The sequence below is a fragment of the Silurus aristotelis genome, assembly GCF_946808225.1.
Source record: "Silurus aristotelis genome assembly, chromosome: 19".
Classification (NCBI taxonomy): domain Eukaryota; kingdom Metazoa; phylum Chordata; class Actinopteri; order Siluriformes; family Siluridae; genus Silurus; species Silurus aristotelis.
In genome coordinates this window covers 23691518-23716517 of record NC_139592.1, presented here as the reverse complement: position 1 = coordinate 23716517, position 25000 = coordinate 23691518, and the positions used below count along the sequence as shown (strand labels likewise).

The window sequence follows — 25000 nt, the reverse complement described above, 5'->3', positions numbered from 1 at the left end:
CCGTAAAAAGTTTCTATAGTTTTTTTTATTTTTTATATTCCAGTTCATCTGAACTTTATGATAGATTCTTTCTTTCCTCTCTTTGTACATGATGCTGTCTGAAGGGTAAAAGTGAGATGTCGCCGGAGATCTTCGGCAACGATCCTTTAAGAACTCTGGGAGAAATCCTCGCCTACTGCCAGGTAACTGAATCGGATTCTCACAGCATTGCTGAGGTTTTAGATGCTGACTGGTCAGAACCAGCAGCTCCAAGAATAGAGCAGTACCGAGGTTTCTGTCTAATTAACGTTGTCTCGTTATGATGCGTTTCGTACAGCTTGATAAACAGAACATAAAAAGTTGTTGATGTGGTGAAGGTTTCTTTGAGTAGGAAATGTGTTTATGGAACAGGTTTGGAAGGATTCCCAAGTGTCAGCGGTAAAACTATGTTATCTTCAGAACAGAGGAGTTTTAATTTCTAGATATAATTGCATTACTTCAGGATGTGCTGTTACAGGAAATTAATCAACTTCTGAACTGTAATTTCATTATACACATCGTTTCTGTGGTCTTATCCTGCATGGTGTCTTTCCCAGGTCATGTATGAGGCCATTCAGAAGCTGGATGAGAAGTTTGAGTTGCTGCAGGCCAGAGTGACGCACATCCAGGAAGATCAGGTACATGTGGAGGAGGACCAGTCTGAGGTAAATCTAGCTGCAGATGCTAACAGTACTGTACAGTACAGGATTTCTCTGTAGCTTTGCGTAGTTTGTTTATTGAGTAGCATTAGAAAGATTTTAATAATGTTTCTCTTGCCTAAAGATTTACACACTGGACGATACGGAGACTGTCCAGATTAACGACGAATCAGCAGAAACAACCTACCATGTTCTCCATCACCAAGGTCCTCTCTCAGTTCCTCCTTCTCCTGAAGGTTCAAGAACCCTAAAGCTTGTCATTAGCTCAGAAACACCCACATGCTCCTCAGCGTCTCCTCAGAGTCAGACCCAGCAGTCCGCTTCGACCACCACACCACGTCGAGCTGTGAGGGAAATGCTCTTTCAGCATCGAAACGTTTCGAAAGATCATCCCAACACGGACGCTGGACACGCGGCATCTCCACAAACCATGAGGAAAATCTTACAGCAGCATCGCAAGAATCCTGATCCTCAGAGACGCAACGCAAACACAGGTAGGTTTCCTGAATGTTCCACAGCTTCTGGAATTTTAATAAAAAATTTATTCATACAGTATGAGTAGTTTTTGTTGTAATTTATCGACACTTTTGAGTGAAATGCTGATGTTCTAGAAAAAGTTCTAGTTTCTACTGTTAAAACGGTAGAAACTTCTGAAATTTAGTTAGTGTTTGATGCCAAGTACCATCTATTAGTAATTTATCGTTATTTCTAAGGTAAGTAGAAGTTCTGTCTGGTTCCTGCACTTATTTTACCCTCAAAAATATAAAAATGGCAGAAATAAATTTTTTGTAAAACATTTTTTATACTGCGTCTTTTGTTGTCGTACTTCATCTACACTTCTGAGGAGAATGTTGATGTTTCAGACAGTTCAATCTTCTACAGTCTATATAATTGATGTTCTAAAATGGTGGAAGATTCTGGAATATATTTAGTGGTCAAGAAAGTCTTTTTTTTTTTTTTTTTAAAACTCTTCTGAGGTAAATATTAACGTTCCAGTGTGGAAGAGTGCTCCAGTTTTTTCATTAAGTCTTTTATCTTTATTTTTTGAGGAAAATGTTTGAGATTTTAATCTGGTTTCCACAGCAGCTGTACCAGAGAGATTTGATTAGCAGTTCATGCTAACTGTAATAGCGGAAATTCAGTGCAAGTCATTTTTACTTAATTTATTAAAAATCTTTCTCTCATTTGTCATGCAGGAAGCAGGAAGTTTGTGATCCCCAGCAGTGTTCTGATGATGGCCAGTGCGATGGCGAGACCGACGGCCGCCGCTCGCTTCCTCATGCGCAGCCTCTTCACCAGACAGGAGCTGCTGCACGGGAGCATTCGAGGACACACAGCTAGAGGATTGAAGAAACTTAACCCAGACAAAATCCACGCTATACGAGGTGTGATTATAAGATCTCACACACACACACACACACACAGGTTTTATTTACTTTTAAAAATTGTTTTATTTTTATTTGTTTGTTTTGTTCCTCAGAGTGGGCTCAGGTGACGTACCCTGAACATGACCTGCGTGAGAAAGGTAAAGACTGGAAGGCCTGCCTCACTGTGATGAACGAAGGAGCCAGACACGTTCGACTGAAAGACAGAAAGCGTAAAGTACGTTACGTTTTATTTCATATTTTTGGAAGGAGTCTCCAGTGTCAGAGCTTTTTAACAGTTAAGAATAAAACTTGGAGTTTTCTGAAGCTTCCAGAGGACCAGGTGTTTACTTATTCAGGAACACATGAGAAGGGGTGGAGTCAATTTGAGGGGTGGGGCTGCAGCATTTTTGTTTATTTTTTCTTGTAGTTATTTTAAAAGACAAAAGTCCTACGAGATCTGGTGTCTTTGTGGGACTTGGTGACCCAGTGATATAAGTCTTACCTCCTGACTCGGAGGATGCTGGTTTGAATCTGTGATGGTGGAGTTGAGAGGTGTCTGAGTTGATGGTGTCAGAAACACATGGTGTTTAAAGAGTCACATGAAAAGTGAGGCGAGGCACCTGAGGCCTTGGAGCTTCCACAGATTTTGTCTGTATAGTTTGTATATCGTGGCACTTCATTGTGGATCCAAATAATTTAAATTCTCAGAGAACCTGGATCGAGTCATTTTAGTCTTATTAACATAATCATTCATGATTTAATGAATTCTTGTCAGATAAGTTTTTTTTTTAGTAAAACACGAACAGCAGTTGAGTTTTTGGCCCCGCCCACTCGACCAACTGGCTCATGTGTGACGTGTTACTATAACATGTCTTTGACTCATGATGTGCTTCTTGATGGACGATTGGATAATTATTCTGATCTTCTCCGTGCAGGGTAAAGCAGTAAGAGACATGAGCGAACGAACGGCGTCGGTCCACGAATTCAAACCCGAGCCCACGGCGGAGATCGACGTGGAGCTGTCAGGCGGCGAGAGCGAAGACCTTCAGCAGAAGGCTGCATTTAAACCCAAACGAGAGGCTGATGAAGAGCTGCTGCTGGAAAGCGATTACGAGCAGGAGGCTCAGGGTGAGGTCTGGACTGGGACCATGATCAGCTCGTGATCATCTCAGGACCTTCAAAGAAACTCAGTTTTAAATACATTTAAGCCATTAGGGATTAAAGATGGTGGACTGTGTTTTCATCTTACTGCTAATCTCTTTTCCTCTCTGACTGTAGCGTATCTGGGTCAGCCGGACCGGGAGGTGAAGGTGCCTCAGTTAGCGCTATACTCAGCATCACAGAGACCAAACCCTGCGCTCGCTGCTCGCCATCTCATCAGGTTCATGTTCCCAGAGGAAGTGCTGGTGCAGAGCAACGTGTACGGAAACGCCAAGTACGGCATCCTGCCACTGGACCACAACAAGATCTCAGCTCTGAGGGGTGAGATGGACACACACACACACACACACACACACACACACACACACACATTACATCACTAATATTACTTGGGGGTGGAGACCAAAAAAAAGTGAGTGAAGAGAGAATAAAGGGAATAGGAATAAATGGTGTGTGTGTGTGTGTGTGTGTGTATAGAGTATCTGTGCGAGCGGTTCCCCTACATGAAGCTAGACGAGGACGGACCCAACTGGAAGGCGTGTGTGTATGCCATCAATGGAGCCATCCGGAAAACCAGACACACCCTGAAGAAGTGCCATAGACTGGCACAAGACGAGACGCCGATGACATCATGACCACACACAAACATCTAATCATAAAGGCCTATTGTAGAGTTGTTTTTTTTAAGGACTATGTGCATCAATAAAAACAAAAGCAATGTTACAGTCATTTTTATTTATTTGCGAATAAACAACACAAAATAATGGTAGAAAAAAACACAAAACATTTTTATTCAAAGTTAACTTTACACACAATTACTCCACATCCCACTACGTGTCCTGCAGCCAGATGTTGATGGACATGCTCTGGATTTCTTTAGAGCTAGAAGAAGAGAATAGAAATCGGTTGACTTTTTTTTTTGTCCAGTACAATTTTTCAACATGCAGTCAACACAGAACACAAACATTGCCCTCTAGTGGCAGATGTGCACATTTACCTAGGTTTATTTACACTGCAGTGCACTATATAGGGTACGTGACACGACTACACTGTATAATCATTAAACATTCAATAAACTGTTGTGATGTAATAAACAGAGACAGAAAATCTCTACGAGTGGAAAAACGACGACTCCGTCTTTAAATGTTACAAAAGTAAATCTTTTTTTTTTTTTTACACTAGAAGTTAAATCTAAACAGAAATCTGATTATACACTCTCCGGTGACCCTCCACTTAAATAATCTGTTGCTATAGAAACGATAAAGTATCATTAACTATAATGAACCCTGTACACTACTGCCAGAGCTGCACTTACAGAAAACTAATCAAAACCTGCCAACCAATCAGAAGCCAGAATCCAGTCCTCGCTTTTCTGCATGTTACCGTACATCATTCTCCTGCTTCTCGATGCGCCTCAGGTTCAGCTCTATCTTCAGCATGATGTTTCCGTGGCTTCCTCAGACGCTTCTTCTTCTTCTTGTTATCTGGTGGAGCTCCTGCGTCCTCCACTTTAGTTTCTCTGTTGACTCTCTGAGCTCGGCGTCTCCTGCGCTTGCTCTTCCCACTGACGCTGTGAGGGACGACAGCTGCTGCGTCCTGCGTCCATGTACGTTTCTTCTGTGCTTCCGTCTGAGGTGAAGGTCCGAGACGCTGAGCAAGGGACCAGGAGAGCTGATCTCCTGCTGATACATTCACCTAAACAAGAGAACGAGGGATCAGTAAATCTACAACGAAGCCTGAATGAAGGTGTCTTACCATCCTGCAGTACCTCTCCAGACCTCTCCAGCTTCCTGTATTGGATCTGAAGTTTGTCGATCTTCTGCTCGAGCCTCTGCACTGCTGCATGCAGGAACTGATGCAGGAGGAAAGTGAAGGGTTTGATTATATAAATAATGTCAAGGTTCATTTACAGACAAAAACATTTCTTATTGAGAAAGCAGATGCAGAAAAGCTCATTCTCCATCTCCTCGTTCTTCTAGATGTTCCTCCATCATTACTGGTCCATCCATTTCTGTCTCAGTAAAGTAGATCATTTGGGACGAACAGCAATCAGATCATTAAATATGTTAAACAGGAAGTTTACCCTGCAGTGACTGAGGACCTCGAGCAGAACGTCCTGCTGGGTTTCACCGACTCCTGCGCTCTCCTGTGATCAGATGCAAACACACACACACGTGGAGAAACGTCTCGGGTATCAGAGCAGTGAGTGTAAAGAATCACACGGTGAAATTCAGTTGGTGTGAGGAGGTGAAGGTGCTTCAGTCCGAACCTGAGAGACGGAGTGTAGTGTGTGTGTGTGTACGGTGCACACAGTTCAGGAACACTTAAAATACGTGGTGGATCTAACAGGAGGTTTCCAGTCACTCCTGAGCTCCTGTGGAGTTACTCACCATACCTGCAGGAGGAGGAGCATGTGGTGGAGGTTCAGTCACAGCAGGATTTCTCTCACACACACCTGACCAACACGACCGCTGATCTCCTTCAGAGCTCGACGTCCTCCTGTCCTGCAAGTTCAGAACAAACAAAATCCATTTGACCTGATAATATGTGTGTGTGTGTGTTTTTCAGGGAAGTCACGGTGTACCACTTTACACTTCTAACATTTGTTATTAATCACTTTTTTGTATGTTTCTTTGTCCAGTAGCCGCTCTCACACTCTCTCACACTCTCTCTCACTCTCTCTCACATGCGTGCTCTGTCACGTGTTCCGCACGCATGCACACTCATATGCACTTGTGCTTTAGATGCTTCGAGACAGAAAACAAAGAGAGAGAAAAAAAAGAACAGAGAGATGAGAGAGAAAAAAGAGTGAGAGAACACAGAATGAGAGTAAACAGTTATCAGTAATACATGCTCCATCCACTAGGTGGCGCCTGTAAAGGGAAATCAGTATTATTTGTTTCAGTTCCACAGTCGGCAGATTTTTCAGTATTTATAAAAATGGTCTCTTTTTTTTTTTTTTTTAAAGTTCAACATCCGCAAAACTGAACACGTTTTTTTTTTTTTTTTATATAATAAACAGGACGCTGAGTAGCTTTTTTTAGACCGACAACCAAAACGAAGCTACACATTTCAGAAGCAGATCACAAATAAAAAACAGGGAAGCAGCAATAATACAGAAAAAACAACGTTACCTCCAGATACAAAACACAAACAAGACCCTGAGGGAGAGAACTGGACACGACAAAGTACTCACGTCTCAGTTTTGTCTCACGTCTGATTTATTTGTGTAAACCTGCAGATCTCGCTCGAGAGATTTCTCCTCTCCATTTCAACATACCATTTATTATGATTTTTTTTAAACGAAGTCGTTACACTGCAATTCATTCCATCCTAAAAGTCCTCCACGATGATGTTCTGCTACAGTAGGTGTGTTTGCTTTAGGTGGATCTAAAGCTGAACCTCGAAAAGCTTCATTATGGTCCACAACATCCACGTACTCAGAAGCGTCCTGGGTTAATAAGCTGCTGAGAAGAAGAAGGGACTACGTGCTGATTCACTGAAACGTGATGGAAAATCTAGTCTTTTTCCCATTTTAGCTCACAGTGGTAATGCTATCTCGTGTAGATCCATACAGAAGATGATCGGAACTGACTCGAGTGGTTTATATGTTTGGGTGTGATTACGAGGTAAGAGTGATTTGAAACGAGGCACGAGGATGTCAGCATTTGCACAAATCCTCCAGAGGGTTTCTCCATGAGATTTACATGCATGCCAATAAAATAAAAAAAGTGGTCTAGCCCCTCCCCCTTCCCATGGCCCCTCCCCTCCTCTGCACAGGTCACCCAATCGTCTGTGTGATTACTGACTGAGCCCGTGTTTGTCCGTCAGGTGCTTGAACATGTTGGTGGTGTTTCCTCCGTGGCTGGACACCTTTTGGAAGCACGTCTTGCAGATCGGACGTCCGTCCACGTTAATGGTTCCGTCCGAATTCTTGAGGTATCCGAAATGTTCCCAGACGGAGGAGCGGACGCTTTGGGACGGAGGGTGGAGTTCGGTGGGTTGGCCTACTGCGTCCACGCCCAACTTTGACGCTTTAATCGTGTTCTAGAAAAAGACAAAACGAAAACAGCGTAACCATGACGACACTGCGCAAGGAGCTAGTCTCGACATGCTAGCGCTCCAGAAGAGACTTCTTATTCTCAGGAGGAGAAATGAAAACTGAACATGAAAATAATTTCACCAATTTTGGCAAATTTATTTTACTTTTGATTATTTTGTAAGTTTACTGATATTTGTTAGCTAACGAGATTCAGTTTCCTCACACCGTCCCCAATGTGTGTGTGTGTGCCTCACTTCAATCTCCAATCTGATTGGTCAGAAAGTAAACCTAATTAAAATCGATTGATTGATTGATTAAGGTATAAAACTGGAAACCTCATGTTACCTTTAACTTCTCATATACAGAGAAATGGCAGAAATGCAGATGTCGGATCATCTTCCTCCCGTCTTGGCTCGAGACTTTTTTGCAGCAGATTCGGCAGATCGGGTTTCCGTCCTCTTCTACGACTCCGTCCTCATTTTTTGGAAGTCCGAAATGTTCCCAGACTGGAGACAGGGGCTGTTTGGATGGTTGGAAAAGTTCTGGGCGATTTTCAGCTGAAACTGTTTTGGGCTTTCTGTCTGGAATCTACAAAAAAAATATTTACTTAATTTAGTTTATTAGAACACTGAAGTTACAGCACATCCCCATATGATGAATAGATTGTTACTGGTGAAGGTGATCATCTCATCATGGTCTCCACATTCATTCTAAAAATACTCATGCCGTGAAAAGTGTTTGTACCTTCAGGTCGTCGTAGATGCTCCTGTGATGATCTTTAAGATGTGCGGTCATGTTGGCCGTGACCTTCCCCTTATTGGACACTTTAGAGAGACAGATCTTACAGATGGGGAATCCTGCGCACTCAGCCGGACCCTCAGTGTCCTTCAGGTATCCGAAGTGCTTCCACACTCCGGACCTCACTCTGTGTTCAGGAGGATAGAGCTCTGGGAGCTCGGTGGCTCCTCCGATGGTGAACGGGTTCACTTCCCTCTGTACAGGAAATGCCATGATGAATTATAGATATACGCTGATTTATTGTTTATAAATGAAAGAGTAAAAGGTCAGAGTCTGCACCTGTACTTCAGTGTAGACCGTGTTGTGGTTCTCTTTAAGGTGCTGCATCATATTCGTCGTGGTTTCTCCTTTCGAGATCAGCTTCCGGAGGCAGAGTTTACAGATCGGCGCTCCGTCTTCGTCCGGGTTCCCGTCTGGAGTTTTACGATACCCGAAATACTCCCACAGTTTGGGGTTGTGAGGACCACTGGGAGGATGGAGGTCAGCCGACTGGAAGGTCTCCTCAAACGTCTCGCTCGTCACCGCGCTCTAAGGAGAGCGATGGGTTTTCATACGTTCTGATTTCCAGACCCAAAGTGTGTCTGAGTGTAACAGCGTGTAATTAGCGTGTGCGTACGTACCCGGACCTCGTCGTACACGCTCCGGTGGTAATCCTTCAGATGCTTGAACATGTTGGTGGTGCAGCGTCGTTTGGAAGCCACCTTCTGTTGACACAGTTTGCAGATGGGGAAGTCGTCACACACGACCGAGCCGCCTGCGTCTTTCAGGTAGCCGAAATACTGCCACACTGCAGACGTGACGTTCTGAGTCGGTGGGTGGAGCTCCGGGGGTTCGATACCCCACGCTGTTCTGAGTGTAGTGATCGCTTCCTGATAGACACACACAGAGTTTTCTACACAGATTCTGTTCAGCTACTGCATAAAAGTACACTCATTTCTTTACACATACTGTGCCTTTCACTGATCTGCACTAATATTTCACACGTGTGTGTGTGCAGCTTTTTGAACATGGACTTTTTTCAGTGTCTGCACATTTTTCACTGCTTTACCCTTTATATTTAAATGTACATATACATATATTTACATATTTACATAAATATATTACATGCTGTACTTATACTTACATATTAATCTACATAATTATTTGCACTTCTGGTTGATGCTAAACTGCATTTCGTTGCTGTGTACCTGCACTATACAACGACAAAGTTCTATCTATACATTTACTTTTTCATTTGAGTTTTGTATTTAAGTTGCTAATTGTGATCAAATTCTTAAAATAAATTGAATGTTGGAGAAAAAGAATGATTGTCTATTTATAGCGGTGTTCGCGCTCACCTGAACTTCGCTATACACAGACTGGTGTTTTTTCCGGAGGTGCCTCAGCATGTTGGTGGTTGGCGTCCCACCTGCTGGGGGTTTGATCATTTTGCGAAGGCAGATTTTACAGATTGGGGCTCCGTCGTCCTTCAGCTCTCCATCGGCACCTTTCTGATACCCAAAGTGATCCCATAGCTTGATGTCGTCTTGGCCGCTCGGGGGATAGAGATCGATGGGTTTGTAGATGGACTTTTTCGTGAGGACCGGCTGAAAATGTAAAAACAGAACAGGGTGAGTAACCTGAGAGAAACCATGTAGTGAAAAGCATGTTGAGATGAGATGTGATTAGGACACATAGTGCGAGTCCCCACAAAGCATTCTAGCCGTCTGTTCCTTTAAATCTAATTGTACAAATGTGTGTGAAAACGTGGTTCATTTCCCCCAGGTAGCACCATGGACACAGAAAGGACAATTTCACGAGTGTGTGTTTTTTTTAAATAAATAATCTCTGTAGTATTTGTTCCTGCTTCACAGGTGTATGATTTTGTCCCCATAATGTCACTGTAACTTGAACGTGTGTGTGTGTGTGTGTGTGTGTGAGCTGAACTTTACTTTGACCTCCTCGTACACCTCCAGGTGATAGGCCCTCAGGTGAACAAGCATGTTTGTGGTGCTTCCTCCTTTAGCCACCACTTTCAGCCGGCACAGTCTGCACAGAGGAAAGCCGTCACTCACCAGAGATCCGTCTGCGTTTTTCGGGTACCCGAAATATTTCCAAACCGGGGACAGGACGTCCGTAGTGGGAAGATGAAGCTCCACCGATTCCTGCTCGTTCTCCGTCCTCAAGGGATCGAACCCTGACTGAAACGGCGTGAGACCAGACGATTAACAGTGCGATTTAAAAAAATTTTCATATGCTAAAATATAAAAAAATGTATGCACCTTGATCTCGTTATACGTCGCCCGGTGATAGTCTCGGAGGTGTGTGAACATGTTGGTGGTGTTCCCTCCTTTAGCAGACACTTTCTTTTGGCAGAGTTTGCAGATGGGAAAGCCGTCGCTCAGCACCAACCCTCCTGAATCTCTCGGGTAACCGAAAAACTTCCACACGGCTGATTTCACCTTCCGCGTGGGAGGATGAAGGTCTGCAGTGGCTGTGTCCAGCTCCAAGACAAAACAGCTCAGTACTTCCTGCTGAAAGAAAAGACATGGGTAAGATCTGAAACGTTCCTGAGAAATGACACAAAGCGCTTAGAACACGACTGAAGCGATGTATAAATAAAACGTTAATAATAATAACAACTCAATTCATGAACAAAACCAAACGTGCTTTAGGGCACTAGGGGGTGCTAATGCACACCGATTTTATTTTAAAAACTTTTATTAACTAACATTATGATTAAGATTTTTCGAGAAGAACGAAAGAAAGATAATATCAGCTCTGGCGTGTACCTCAGGTTCGGTGTACACAGTGTTGTGGTTCTCTTTAAGATGCTGCTTCATGTTTCTCGTGGTCTCTCCTCTGGACACTAGCTTCCTGAGGCAGAGTTTGCAGAACGGAGCTCCGTCCTCTTCCACCACTCCGTCTGCACTTTTGCGGTATCCGAAATGTTCCCAGAGCGCGGGGTCACACGGGCTGGGAGGCAGGTGGAGGTCTGCGGCCGACCGTACGTCTTCAAACACCTCGTTAGTCACTGCGGACTGATGGAGAGAAGAAGAGGAAATGAACTCTGATTACATTATTCAATCTGAAGTGGGCGTGGCTAATCTCCCGTAAAACTCCTTTTTCGGATTAAAGAAAAGAGAACTAGTAATTTCGGAGTGGCGAGTACACACCCGGATTTCGCTGTAGACGCTCCGGTGAGAGTCTTTGAGGTGTTTGAACATGTTGGTGGTGTTTCCACCTTTAGAAGGCACCTTCTGGTGGCAGATTTTGCAGATTGGAAAGCCGTCGCACACCACCGTCCCCTCTGCATCCTTCAGGTAGCCGAAATGCTCCCATACGGAGGACGTGACGTTCTGCGTGGGCGGGTGGAGCTCGAGGGGTTCGTTATTACACTCGGGTCTCCAGGCTCCGATCTCCTCCTGAACACGACATATAGACATGATTCAGAACTCAAGTGATGATTCGAAGCTCATAACCCATCAGATGTTCTAAGAGCTCCAGCATGTTTACAGCTCATCACCTGAACCTCCTCGTAAACGGCCTGGTGGTTCCTCCGGAGGTGCCTCAGCATGCTGGTGGTGAGTTTGGTGCCTCTGGAGGATACCGTGAGCTTCTGAAGGCAGATTTTACACACCGGAGCTCCGTCTTCTTCGACTTTGCCCTCTGCATTTTTAGGATATCCAAAGTGATCCCATAGTCTGTGGTCGAGCTGGCGGCCGTTTGGTGGACACAGCTCGAACGCCTTGTAGACCCGTTTCTCCACCACCGGCTATCAAAAATATATAATCAGATAAAGTTTTAAAAGAAGATCCCCTTTTTTTCATCACCGGCTTCCATCACCAAGAGGAACTATTCCACGTTACCTTGATCTGCAGGTACAAGTTCCGATGATTGGACTTTAGGTGGTAGAACATGCTCGTGGTGTCTCCATCTTTAGACTCAACTCTTTGGCGACATATTTTGCAGACAGGGAAGCCGTCAAACACCACACATCCTTCTGCGTCTTTCTGGAACCCGAAATATTCCCACACTGGATAGGTGCTCTGTGTGGGGGGATGAAGCTCTGGAAGCTCTGAAGCGTTTTCCTTCCTCTGGTTATTGAGAGCTTCCTAAGAGAAGATGAGCAAATCGTGACTTCATATCTCCAACTGAAAGATGGAGTGAGGATAATGTGAAGATGAAGCTATGCACAGCGTACCTGTACTTCAGCATACACGTCTTCATGATTCTCCTGAAGATGTTTCACCATTTGGGACGTTGACTCTCCCTCCGACGTCACCTTCAGCCCACAAATCTTGCAAGCTGGAGCGCCGTCTTCTTCCAGTGTGCCGTCTGGATTTTTCAGGTATCCGAAATATTCCCATAAATTGGAATTTTGTCCTTCTGGAGTGTAGAGATTCGAAGAACTGTGGTCTTGAAGAAGTTCCTCGGGACCAGACGGCTGGAGGAGATCAAGGAAGAGAACTGGAGTTATCAGAGTTTTTTCCCCTCCAAAGCACATAGTGAGATTCTTACCCTGATTGCATCAAAGATGGACCTATGATGATCTTTGAGATGTTTGAACATATTGGTGGTGTTTCCTCCTTTAGCAGAAACGTTCAGGTAGCAGAGTTTGCAGGTAGGGAATCCATCACAGACCACGATCCCCTCGGGGTCTTTCGGGTAGCCGAAATGTTCCCACACGGCCGATTTCACCCGGTGCGTTGGCGGGAAAAGGGCCGGGGCCACCTGTCCATCTTCTCGCCTAAAGGAACTGGTGGCCACCTATAAATTGATTAAAGGAGTAAAAAGGTTTATAATAGCGGCTAGAACGTTAGAAAGGTTCAAATCGTTCTGGACATTTTACGGACCTTGATGTCGAAGTACACAGCGCTGTGTTTCTTCCACAGATGCTTGTACAGAAATTTGGTGCTCTGCCCCGGACAGGACACTTTAAAGCGGCAGAGTTTACACGTTGGCTGCCCGTCCACCTGGACCGATCCGTCCGTGTCTTTCGGGTATCCGAAATGCTCCCACACGGGCTCGAGGATGTCCCCCGGAGGCCAAAGCTCCAACTGCGAGTCCAGGTCTCCACTCTGCTCGTCATTATTGTCTCCGCTCAACTGGAACCGAATAAAATGAACGCAACACGTGAATATTTCACGTCTGCCTTCCCTCAGGAGGCGTCACTGCTGTAGCGTTGCTTAAAATCTGTCTGACAGAACTTGTGATGTACAAAGAAATTTCGAAGTTCTAGCTTTTTACTCTAAGATCTACTTGTTCACTTTACTGGCCAGGAGCTTCAGGATCTTTAGAGCTGCATTCTGATTGGCTCTCTGCTTTTTTGTGAGGTTTAAAGTAGGGCTGCAACTAACGATTATTTATTATATATATATATATATATATATATATATCGTTTTTTTTTTATTAGATGTTGCTTATTATAATCACATAAAAGCATTTTATGTGTAAAAGTGTACTTAAAAAATGCAAAATGCTTATCTTTAATTTTTTATTTAATTAATAATCTAATTTAAATTAATTTAGACATTATACATTTTAAAGAGCTGCTTGTTGAGGAGTAAATTGGGGATTTCTCCTTTAATAAATTCACTCATGCTGGATTGTTTATTTCTGTAAAAAAAAAAAAAAAAAAAAAAACAGTATAAAATGTGAAGCAATTTGTGTAATTCAACATTCGTATTGTATTTTGCAGATGGCAACGGTCATTTTGTCGCACAAGGACGTTTTAAACATAAATGTATGTAATATTTATGTAATTTATGTAAATACTCACCAAGACGTGGACATTATTTTATTTGCAGGCTTGAAGAAATAATTGTGTGTTATGAAGGAATGCACAGTGCCTGTAGGGGGCGTAGCCTCAGTGGCCCTGCAGTAAGTGTGCCGTGGGCAGGTGATTGATGAATGTGCTAATATAGCAATAATAAATCTGGTCATTTTAAACAAAATTATCCTTCAAGATTTTGAGCTGTATTTAAGTTCCTTGTTATGGGCTAACCTGCAATTGTGTAAATTCCCAGTTAATTCCCATGGAAAGTTTCCTGGAATTCCTGGAATATTCCAACCCTAATCTTTAAACACCTGACGTGGAATTCAAAACAATAAGGATGCATCTTTTTTTACCCTCATTTCTGTGAATTCGTTGGGGTGGTATCTCTGGAGATGGACCATCATGTTGGTGGTGCATCCCTTCGGCGTGCTGACCTTCCTCAGGCACAGTTTACAGATGGGGAACCCGTCTGGGACGACCACACCCTTAGAGTTCCTCAGATACCCAAAATGTTTCCAGACGCCCGATTTCAGAGTCATTTTGGGCGGGAACAACTCGTCCGGGTTGGCCTGAATGGGCAGGACTCTGCTTTTCTTCTTATTAGGTCTGTACTTTCTCCATCCGGTTCTGGACTTCAGCTCCTCGAATAAAGAGTCGTGGTAGAACTTCAGGTGGCGTAGCATGTTGGATAAAATGCCCTGCTTGGAGACGATGGACTGGCGGCAGGTTTTACACTTGGGCCGTTCGTTATCTTCGATCAAGCCGTCTGCGTTTTTCAGGTAGCCAAAGTAATCCCAGACGGGGGACAGGGGCAGAATGCTGGGGGGAAACAGCTCAGGCAGGTCGTTTCCATCCTCTGAGTGACTCCTAGGCAGCGTGTCATTTTCCAGCTGTAAGAAATAAACATAACGATTTGTTATGCGGCGCCTCGAAGCAAACGCAGGGTAATGAGAAGCGGCTTTACCTTCACTTCTTCATACTCGGCCTGGTGGTGGCGCCGCAGGTGGTTCAGCATGTTGGATGTGTTTCCGTCTTTAGCCGCCACTCTCCGATGGCACATTTTACACAGCGGGAATCCGTCCTCCTTCAAATCGCCCTCAGAGTTCCTCATAAATCCAAAATATTTCCAGACGGGCGAGTGTCTGCGTTTTACAGGAGGATGGAGCTCTCTGGTGTTTAGGAGGTCCAGTGTCTGCTCCACACCTTCAGGAACCATGGTGTGCTGCAACTGGAACCAGAGAAATAAATCAGTTTGAATAACGGATGTTAAAGTAAAAAAAAGGAATTCATTAAACACCTTGTGGAACCTCTGTGGGATTAATCTGGTCCTTCTCTGAAAATCAGAACTGGAGATTTCTGATTACCTTCAGCTCAGCGTACACGGCTTGGTGATGGTGCTGCAGGTGGCTGTACATGTTAGACGTGTTTCCGTCTTTAGAAGCGACGACCTGGTGGCACAGCCTGCAGATGGGGAAGCCGTTCTCTTGCAACACGCCCTCGCTGTTCCTGACGAAGCCGAACAGCTTCCACACGGCGGATTTGCGAGGTGTTGTGGGTGGGTACAGTTTAACCGGATCGACACCTTCAGGCAACGTTATAACGAGATCGGCAAACTGCGGACGCGGAGAGGAAATACGTCACCTGAGGTATGTAAAAATATGGAGGCACAGCCTATGTGCCTGTCAATCCTGGTGAAAGAGGCGTGGCCTTAATTAGTCTTATTGCAGAAGTATAAGACTCTACCAATCCCAATAAAGCAGGTGTGGCCTCCATCAGACTCGCGAGGGGAGGCGTGGCCTCCATCAGACTCGCGAGGGGAGGCGTGGCCTCCATCAGACTCGCGAGGGGAGGCGTGGCCTCTACCAGACTCACAAGAGGAGGCGTGGCCTCTATCAGACTCTGTAGAAGAGCTGTTTTTGGTTCCACATCGGCGTTAACATCTTTTACATGTTAAAAGGCAGCAGAAGGTCATTACACTCGTACCTTATTGATTGGACACGTGATCTGATGCTGGCTCTGTAGATGATGCCTCATGTTGCTCGTGCTGCCTGAAGATCCTGGAGTGAGTTTCCAGCCACAGATCTTACAGCTCGGTCTTCTGTCCTGGTCGTGATGGAAGTACCTCCAGACAGCCGACCTGACACGCCTCTTCCGCCTCGGAGCTGCTGGGACCCACTGAGCGCTGTAGTCCACATCGCTGTTGTTCTCCTCTTCACTTTGCTTCTCTTCATCATACCAGGAGAACACCAGGTCCTGCTCCTCCGAATCCACCTTCATGTCTGAGTCTGAGGAGTCCATGTTGACCCACAGGGCGTCTCCTCTCTCACACACAAACACACACAACACCAAGTAAGAAGCTACAGGGGACAGATGTGGACCTATGTGTGGTTTGGGACACGCCCACAGTGGAGTGACAGATGTTTATCTAGTGAGTAGGGGTGTGTGGTTTGGGACACGCCCACACTAAATCAGCATATTTATGAAGTGAGTAGAGGGTGTGGTTTGGGACATGCCCACACTAAATTGCTGATGTTTATGGAGTGAGTAGGATGTGTGGTTTGGGACACGCCCACACTGAAGTAATGTAGCCGTATACGTAGTGAGAAGGGGGTGTATTGCGAGATGTGGAATGAGACACAACCATACCTTGGCTTGTTGGTAGGCGAAGGTGTGGTTCTCCTGCAAGTGTCTCAGCATGTTGGAGGTGTTTCCTCTCTTACACGCCACCTTCAGCTGGCACAGTTTACACGTCGGGAATCCGTAATCCTCCAGCTCGCCTTCCGGGTTTATAAAGTACTCAAAGTATTCCCAGACCCTGGAGCGAGCCGTCCGGTCAGAGGGAAAGTCCGCGAGCGTGGATTTGGAGCATTTCTTGGGAGGGGCGTGGTCAGGATTTTCATCCGTGTCGTCGGATTCCTCTGTCGCCTTCATCTACAACACAAAGCTGGATTTTATTTGGGAATCACTCAGCAGGTGAGTAAAACACCTCCACCAGGTGAGTAAAGCACCTGACTAACACCTGCGTGATCACGTGACTGCTCTGACTTACACCAGGTGCTCATTAACCTCCAACACCAAGGGTGTCCTGTAAATCAAAACCAGCCTTACCTTTCTCTATCTCCGACACACACACACACACACACACACACACACACTTCCTCCAGTCCGGCACGTCGTATCCATGTGTTTCCGCCTTAATCCTGTTAATGTTCCACCGCTCGCTCACACACACTCTGTATTTATTCCAGCTCATTGTCACACATTTGAAAAAAAAATTATAAATATTTAAATTTTATCTGATTTCTGTTTTTTTGTGTATCTTGTAATGTTGAGTAAATTGTGTACACCATGACATCCTTCAATACACACAAACACACACAGACTCAGACAATAAAAATAAACCGTTTCATCTTTTAAAAGATCCTTTTAGATCCTGAAGTAAAAAAAGTGATGAACATGTGAATGTATTTTTAAGTAGAAATAAAATATAAAAAACTGGTTGAATAAAACAGATATTTGGTGAAACTGTATTAAATGTGTATGAATATAAGGTGGAGAGCGATGGAGCTCGCTGTGAGAATGGTGTGTGTGTGTGTGTGTGTGTGTGTGTGTGTGTGTTTTTACCCTCGACACAGCTGCAGGATTTCTCGGGCGTCTGGGGCGCGTGTTTTTCGGACGTTTCCTGCGTCCTCTCGGTCGTCTCTGAGGAGGGACGAGGGTTTCATCCTGACCTGCCACAAACAAACAAAGACTTTATTCACATATTTCTTCTACCACCATCACGACTTCATGCGACTGACTTTCACAACAACAATGCTGTCACGGCTATAGTGTAGATAGCTAGATACTGACGCCACCTAGTGGATGTGTTTTGAGGTGCATTCAAAAAATAAGTTTGAAATTGTAAAAAATTTTAATATTATTATTATTAATAATAATATATGAAATTGTGTTTAAACCCCTGTAACAAATCAACATCCTCTATGATGAATAAAACCATAATGTATCGATGAGATTTCTCTGGAGCAGATAGAATTTCCTGTCTGACTGAATGCACTTGGTTCTGGTTGCGACTTCGTGTTATGGATACCTGCACATCCTGCAATGCGACGCAAAAACCAGAGCACTCGATTTATACAAAGCGAACAGATCGATGATCAGGAATAGAAAGCGATACAGACATGCACACACAAGTTCTGATCGGACAGTGATATCCGAGTGGTCCAGTAAAAGATCAAACCCAACTGAAAATAAAATAATTCATTTGAATAAATACACTTCTGCTTCATCGCCCGTTGTTCTACATGACACACAGGGTGAAGGATACGAAAGTGGGTTTCAGATTTACAGATCAATCGTATGCAAATGAGACTGCGTGGTTATTTTGCATATGCAAATTAGGGGGCAGGGAGGAATATGCTGGCGCACGCAGAGGATGCACACTGCGAAAACAGACACGCACAAACACAGCAGTGTGTGTGTGTATATACCCGGAGCGCAGGGCCAGCAGGCCGTGTCGGTGTGTGTGAGCGGCCGCGGTATCTCCTCCTCCCCATCCCCGTCCTCGGAGGACTCGAGCGGTGCGAACAGGCTGATCTCCAGCGCTGACCCCGCGCTCCTCTCCGCCTCGTGTCCACCGTCTCTCTCGTCTTCCAGCTTTACAACCACATACGGATCTCCGGAGACGCTTTTCTCCTCGTCCTCCTGTTTCAGCCCCTCGTCCTCGTCCTCGTCCTCTCCTGCTTCCTCCTCCTCCTCGGTGCGCGGAAAACTATGGAAGAACATCGCTTTCCCCGGTCCGCCCTTCATCATCCCCTGTAATGGTGGTGGTTTAACCGCGGCGAAGGTTGTGGATGACGGACCGGTCAGAGAGCTGCGGCAAGCGGCGTGTTCATGCCGAATCTCTGCGCTGTGTTTTACACAAACACACTCCGATACACTCCGGCTAGTAATGGCTTCCTGCTAGCTCTGACGTCATCATCCCTGCCGCGGGATCGCGCCTTAGTGGGCGTGTCTTCTCTAATCAGAAGTCACCTAAAAATGTAGGTGCTTCTTACCCCTCACCTATATACCCCTACATACCACACACACTACCTGCACCATTCACCCCCCCCATATACCCCTACATACCACACACACTACCTGCACCATTCACCCCCCCCATATACCCCTACATACCACACACACTACCTGCACCATTCACCCCCCCCATATACCCCTACATACCACACACACTACCAGCACCATTCACCCCCCCATATACCCCTACATACCACACACACTACCTGCACCATTCACCCCCCCCATATACCCCTACATACCACACACACTACCTGCACCATTCACCCCCCCCATATACCCCTACATACCACACACACTACCTGCACCATTCACCCCCCCCCATATACCCCTACATACCACACACACTACCTGCACCATTCACCCCCCCCATATACCCCTACATACCACACACACTACCTGCACCATTCACCCCCCCCATATACCCCTACATACCACACACACTACCTGCACCATTCACCCCCCCCATATACCCCTACATACCACACACACTACCTGCACCATTCACCCCCCCATATACCCCTACATACCACACACACTACCTGCACCATTCACCCCCCCCATATACCCCTACATACCACACACACTACCTGCACCATTCACCCCCCCCATATACCCCTACATACCACACACACTACCTGCACCATTCACCCCCCCCCATATACCCCTACATACCACACACACTACCTGCACCATTCACCCCCCCCATATACCCCTACATACCACACACACTACCTGCACCATTCACCCCCCCCATATACCCCTACATACCACACACACTACCTGCACCATTCACCCCCCCCCCATATACCCCTACATACCACACACACTACTTGCACCATTCACCCCCCCCATATACCCCTACATACCACACACACTACCTGCACCATTCACACCCCCCCCATATACCCCTACATACCACACACACTACCTGCACTATTCACCCCCCCCCATATACCCCTACATACCACACACACTACCTGCACTATTCACCCCCCTTATATACCCCTACATACCACACACACTACCTGCACCATTCACCCCCCATATACCCCTACATACCACACACACTACCTGCACTATTCACCCCCCCCATATACCCCTACATACCACACACACTACCTGCACCATTCACCCCCCCCATATACCCCTACATACCACACACACTACCTGCACTATTCACCCCCCCCCATATACCCCTACATACCACACACACCACCTGCACCATTCACCCCCCTCATATACCCCTACATACCACACACACTACCTGCACCATTCACCCCCCCCATATACCCCTACATACCACACACTACCTGCACTATTCACCCCCCATATACCCCTACATACCACACACACTACCTGCACCATTCACCCCCCCATATACCCCTACATACCACACACACTACCTGCACCATTCACCCCCCCCATATACCCCTACATACCACACACACTACCTGCACTATTCACCCCCCCCCATATACCCCTACATACCACACACACTACCTGCACCATTCACCCCCCTCATATACCCCTACATACCACACACACTACCTGCACCATTCATCCCCCCCATATACCCCTACATACCACACACACTACCTGCACTATTCACCCCCCCCATATACCCCTACATACCACACACACTACCTGCACCATTCACCCCCCCCCCCATATACCCCTACATACCACACACACTACCTGCACTATTCACTCCCCCATATACTTTAATATATTTCTTAAAAAATAAAATATGTGCCGTTGTGGCTACAGTGAAAAGAGACATGTTGAATTGTGTTTAAAATTAAGAAGTGGATTGGTTCAGATACTTTTATTTTGTCAGTCAGTAATGAGGAAGTAAAATGTATGGTTTTCCATAACCAATCCAGTGATGTTGCTTCACATAGGATGTGTCTCAATTCACACTGAGTGGGTAGTAATGGACTTTGTTTTCCCAAACCACAGTCCATTACTACCCACTCAGTGTGAATTGAGACACGTCCTATGTGAAGCAACATCACTGGATTGGTTATGGAAAACCATACATTTTACTTCCTCATTACTGACTGACAAAATAAAAGTATCTGTTCACATTGTGGGCACTTTTTTTTTTTTTTACACGTGTTCCATTATAAATATAAGAGTTCTGATGGAATAAAAATATTCTGTTACAGATCACAAGATTTACTAAACACTTTCTGAAGGTTTTTTTAAAAATATGATTTGATATGTTTGATTTAAAAGTTACTTCTTTTGACATCACATTTATTCCCGCACCAAAAATTCACTCTACAGCAAATATTTTATAACCATAAAATGAATTTATTATAATATAAAGAGGCTCACGCTGTTCTTTAGATGATTACTTTTTTCAGTTCTATTAGTTATTGATGTTATTTTTAATCTTAATAAATAAAATCTCTCACACTCTTCTGCAGAAAGTTTATGTTGTATAAACGCTGGCTTTGGGTTTTAAAACCAAAATGTAAATAATTTTCTGGTTAAGTGAAAATAATCTGCTTTTTTATGAGCATATTTACAGTAAAATCCATCTTTAAAGTGTCGGTTCAGGCGTTTCACCCCCAGGCCTTCAGTGGTGTCCTTCTTGAACCAATCCACTTCTTAATTTTAAACAAAATTCAACACGTCTCTTTTCACTGTAGCCACAACGGCACATATTTTATTTTTTAAGAAATATATTAAAGCGTAAACCAGTGATTCTGAGGGACGGCCCACCAGTGATTTAAGGCAACATTTTTGCGCCTCATTTGCAGCTATCATCTTTTTTTGCACACCTGAAAAAAAAATTCTACATTTAAACAACAACAACAAACTAAATGGTGCCCAAAATAAGTATTAATAATAAGTAATAAATAAGACTTTTATTTTGTAGATTTCGGTTTTTGTCAGGTCTGGATTCACTGTGCCGCTAAACTACAGGAAGAGCTTCGTCCATGTTGAATCATTGTGAAAGTAAAATGCATATTTCTGAGATTCCCAGGTGAGATTAATGACAACCTCTGCCTCCTGAGCGGACTGGGGCTCTGTGGGGGACGAGTTTCTCTCCGAAACCGCTGCGGTTTTCTTTCTTTTGTCGCTCGGAGCGAATTGAACTCCCGGAACGCAGAGGCGTCAATTTTGCGCATAAAAATATTAATTAATACAGTATTCCGCTGCGTGTGTGAGAGAGCCTTTTGCGCAAATATGACGCAGCCACAAAAAACTGCACGTAAACGTATGACGGCATTGAATGATTCTGATTCTTCAATCAGGGGCTGTGTTCCAAACCGCACTCTTTCCACTAGAGAAGTGTGCTAAATAGTGCACGGGTATAATCCCTACAGGGAAACTCCTATCTATAGGGATTATCTGTAGGCATTATCTATCTACGTCCAATTCCTTTCTGTTAAACTCTTTGTAGGGTCTTGTTTCATTTATATAAGTGTGCATAATGCACCCTACACCCTGTGCACATTCCAAACCCATGATGCCCCATGTAGGGTGCATAATAATGTACTTAATATCAAATCTAAAACACTGGTTTTACATTCTGTGTGTGTGTGTGTGTGTGTGTGTGTGTGTTGCAGGCGGATCGAGGCGGTGTTCACCAGCGCCCCCGTAGGTATGGAGGGCTTTAAGGCACACAGTGTGTTTCAGGAGATCTCTAAAAAGCTGGAGGAGGTACTGATGCTCATCAAGGAAAAACACGTACATGCACTGTCTTTAGAAATCATGCATAAGTGTGTGTGTGTGTGTGTGTGTGTGTGTGTGTGTGTGCAGGAAGGTGAGCAGTATGTGAAGAAGATCGGAGGCGTGTTCGCTTTTAAAGTGAAGGACGGCCCGGACGGCAAAGAGGCCACGTGGGTGGTAAACGTGCGTGACGGGAAGGGCTGCGTTCACAATGACGCCTGTGAGTTGTAAACGTCCTCGTTTCCATAGCAACGGATGTGAGGTTTATTTGTTGGACGTTCGTAAGGAGTCTCCAGCGTGAGAACATCTGAACTTGGAGATGGAGAATAGAGAGAGCTGCTGTAACCTGCCTGTGATGGTCTCTCTCTGTTCCAGCTAAGAAGGTGGACTGTACCATCCTGATGACGGATTCTGACCTGCTGGCCCTCATGACCGGGAAGATGAACCCTCAGACCGTGAGATCTTTTGAGCTTTACACTCCTCACCGGACACTTTTAATTACATTTACGTAGTCTCGTGTTTGGAGTTTAAACTGTACCGTCTCCTCTCCAGGCATTTTTCCAGGGAAAGCTGAAGATCACAGGGAACATGGGAATGGCCATGAAGCTCCAGAACCTGCAGCTACAACCAGGCAAAGCTAAGCTGTGAGGCTCTGCCCACACAAACGAGTCTCATCTCTTTAGCCTTCAGACCTGTGTTCAGAACTTTAGAGGTTGGAGCTGATCTACAAGAAGATCTTGGATTTTGAGAAGATCCAGATTTAGAACCTTATAATTATAATAGTAATAACATTGTGACCCTGTGACTCTTAAGATCCTCCCGATTTTCCACATTTATTCAGACGTCTGATCCGAGGACGTCGAAATTCTCTACAGCAAGAGTTGAACTAAACAGCGAGCTTAGCTATCATAGCTTCTTTTTAAATCCAGAGTTTTAAAACTCAACTCAACTCAAGTGACCCGGTGTGTGTGCGTGTGTGTGTGTGTGTGTGTGTGTGCGTGTGTGTGCGTGTGTGTGCGTGCGTGTGCGTGTGAGTGCGTGTGAGTGCGTGCACGCGTGTGTGTGTGTGTGTGTGTGTGTGTGTGTGTGTGTGTGTGTGTGTGTCCTGATATAAATTTGTACTAAATAAATAATCTCTCTTTACCACACAAGAGCCTGAATATTTTATTATTATTATTATTTAATTAGTAAATAATTGTTGTGGAATCTGAACACAGTCAGAGGGTAAATTTGTGAAAAATAGTTTTAATTCCAAAAAGTTTAAATTATTAAATGGAGAAAAAGTTTCTGAAGTAAAATAAAAAATAAAACACTTTGAGATAATATTCTTAAAATCCAAACAGTAAACTAATTATTAATATAAAACTAATTAAAGTTGAATAAATTCAGCTCCTGAAGCTGGAGGAGAACCTGCAGGAGATCCTGGAGCTTTGCAGTGGAGCATTACATGGCTGATCTTGAGCAGATGCTGGATAAAAAATAAAACCTGGTGAAATCACAGTCCTGAAGAACCTCCAGCGTGAGTCACTCAGAGAGCGAGCTGGAGATCTGCACCACATCACCACCTCCAGAGTGCAGCTGTAAAAACACCACCACAGAGTTCATGCAACACAACACTGTAGTGAGTGTAGTTTGAGAAACACCCACAGTGGACCTACAATGGTATTTATGTACAGTATATAGTGGTCATGTGATCTGGCGATGTAGTGAATCGGGCAAAGGGTTTGGGACACGCCCACATTGGACTTGTGATGGTGTTATTTTGTGCACTATGTAAAAAAACATCCATGTGGTTTGAGACACACTCAAAGTGGATGGACAATGGTGTCCATGTGCACTATGTAGTGAATAAGGCATGTGGTTTAAGACACGCCCACCGTGGACGGACAATGGTGTCCATGTGCGCTATGTAGTGAATAAGGCATGTGGTTTGAGACCCAGTCACACGTAGCCTGTGTAAGTGTTTTTTCCAGTGTAGTGAGACGATTGTTATTCCAAACACCTTTTTTTCCACTGAAGTCATCATGGGCACAGAGTAATTTGTGACTCGATGAAGCTTGTTAGTGAAATTGGACGTAAAAAAAACGTTGAAAGCTCAGATGAGGAAAATTACGGTGACAAATCACTTGTGAAAAACATTAAATCACACATTTTACTTTTTTTTTTTTTTGGAGCTATGTTTAATTTTCCCAGTGATTAAACTCTCAGCTCGGGTCCCTCTCTTTCTAATTCTACTGTTTAAAGTGAGAAATCTTTCCATGTAATTAACTGTGGAATTGTGTTCCTCCTATGTTCCTCTTGTGTTCCTCCAGCTGATGACAGATGATAGGAAAATATTTTTCATCTCATGAAACGATTGCTCGTACTGCTATCCAGATAACACTCAGTCTACAGAAACTAATGACATCGTTTTTCTATCAGTTCTGAATGA

At 44.6% G+C, this 25000-nt stretch overlaps 4 protein-coding genes across 8 annotated transcripts in view; 2 read left to right on the top strand and 2 right to left on the bottom strand.

Annotated features, from left to right (window-relative positions):
• Positions 1–3928, top strand: part of LOC310715184 (BEN domain-containing protein 2) — a 5828-nt gene extending 1900 nt beyond the window's left edge. Inside the window, exons 3-10 of the mRNA XM_083521475.1 lie at positions 105–182; positions 576–683; positions 802–1171; positions 1874–2062; positions 2158–2279; positions 2980–3172; positions 3323–3526; positions 3683–3928. Coding sequence (XP_083377601.1) covers positions 105–182; positions 576–683; positions 802–1171; positions 1874–2062; positions 2158–2279; positions 2980–3172; positions 3323–3526; positions 3683–3840 — 1422 coding nt within the window. The 3' untranslated portion in view covers positions 3841–3928. The remainder of the gene's footprint in view (positions 1–104; positions 183–575; positions 684–801; positions 1172–1873; positions 2063–2157; positions 2280–2979; positions 3173–3322; positions 3527–3682) is intronic.
• Positions 2104–5703, bottom strand: LOC310715222 (uncharacterized protein). The gene is made up of 7 exons (XM_083521542.1): positions 5596–5703; positions 5289–5351; positions 4974–5057; positions 4594–4900; positions 4019–4087; positions 3709–3895; positions 2104–3519 (listed from the first exon to the last, which is right to left on the bottom strand). Exons 1-4 carry the CDS (start codon positions 5596–5598, stop codon positions 4595–4597), a joined length of 456 nt encoding a protein of 151 aa, XP_083377668.1. The 5' UTR covers positions 5599–5703; the 3' UTR covers positions 2104–3519; positions 3709–3895; positions 4019–4087; position 4594.
• A 705-nt stretch (positions 5704–6408) lies between these two features.
• LOC310715169 (uncharacterized protein) lies at positions 6409–18821 on the bottom strand. Of its 5 annotated transcripts, none has more exons than XM_083521442.1 (22): positions 18294–18821; positions 17428–17534; positions 16450–16734; positions 15787–16125; positions 15168–15416; positions 14768–15031; positions 14157–14693; positions 12881–13132; positions 12546–12794; positions 12229–12471; positions 11894–12139; positions 11551–11799; positions 11201–11449; positions 10817–11065; positions 10307–10558; positions 9983–10225; positions 9383–9631; positions 8666–8914; positions 8325–8573; positions 7992–8240; positions 7593–7835; positions 6409–7252 (listed from the first exon to the last, which is right to left on the bottom strand). In XM_083521442.1, the coding sequence occupies exons 1-22, from the start codon at positions 18613–18615 to the stop codon at positions 7007–7009; spliced, it is 5820 nt and encodes a 1939-aa protein (XP_083377568.1). In that variant the 5' UTR covers positions 18616–18821; the 3' UTR covers positions 6409–7006. The 5 variants fall into 5 exon arrangements, with proteins under 5 accessions (XP_083377568.1, XP_083377566.1, XP_083377567.1 ...); XM_083521440.1 differs by having other exon boundaries at positions 9977–10225; positions 18294–18820; XM_083521441.1 differs by having other exon boundaries at positions 9977–10225; positions 10307–10555; positions 18294–18820.
• A 2921-nt stretch (positions 18822–21742) lies between these two features.
• On the top strand, positions 21743–23720 carry scp2b (sterol carrier protein 2b). Its single transcript, XM_083521543.1, has 5 exons — positions 21743–21880; positions 22467–22560; positions 22660–22789; positions 22945–23024; positions 23122–23720. The coding sequence occupies exons 1-5, from the start codon at positions 21834–21836 to the stop codon at positions 23215–23217; spliced, it is 447 nt and encodes a 148-aa protein (XP_083377669.1). The 5' UTR covers positions 21743–21833; the 3' UTR covers positions 23218–23720.
• Positions 23721–25000: the final 1280 nt, after the last annotated feature.

Excerpts from the sequence above, each read along its gene's own strand:
- LOC310715169 (XM_083521440.1), bottom strand. The coding sequence starts at position 18,615 with ATGATGAAGGGCGGACCGGGGAAAGCGATGTTCTTCCATAGTTTTCCG. Across the intron at positions 12,472-12,545 it reads CCATCTTTGATGCAATCAGG|CCGTCTGGTCCCGAGGAACT; the intron begins GTAAGAATCTCA and ends GATCTCCTCCAG. Across the intron at positions 11,800-11,893 it reads ACTTGTACCTGCAGATCAAG|CCGGTGGTGGAGAAACGGGT; the intron begins GTAACGTGGAAT and ends TATTTTTGATAG.
- scp2b (XM_083521543.1), top strand. The coding sequence starts at position 21,834 with ATGTTGAATCATTGTGAAAGTAAAATGCATATTTCTGAGATTCCCAG. Across the intron at positions 22,561-22,659 it reads TCTCTAAAAAGCTGGAGGAG|GAAGGTGAGCAGTATGTGAA; the intron begins GTACTGATGCTC and ends GTGTGTGTGCAG. Across the intron at positions 22,790-22,944 it reads CTGCGTTCACAATGACGCCT|CTAAGAAGGTGGACTGTACC; the intron begins GTGAGTTGTAAA and ends TCTCTGTTCCAG.
- LOC310715222 (XM_083521542.1), bottom strand. Across the intron at positions 5,058-5,288 it reads AGGTCCTCAGTCACTGCAGG|TTCCTGCATGCAGCAGTGCA; the intron begins GTAAACTTCCTG and ends CTCCTGCATCAG. Across the intron at positions 4,901-4,973 it reads AGCTGGAGAGGTCTGGAGAG|GTGAATGTATCAGCAGGAGA; the intron begins GTACTGCAGGAT and ends TCTCTTGTTTAG.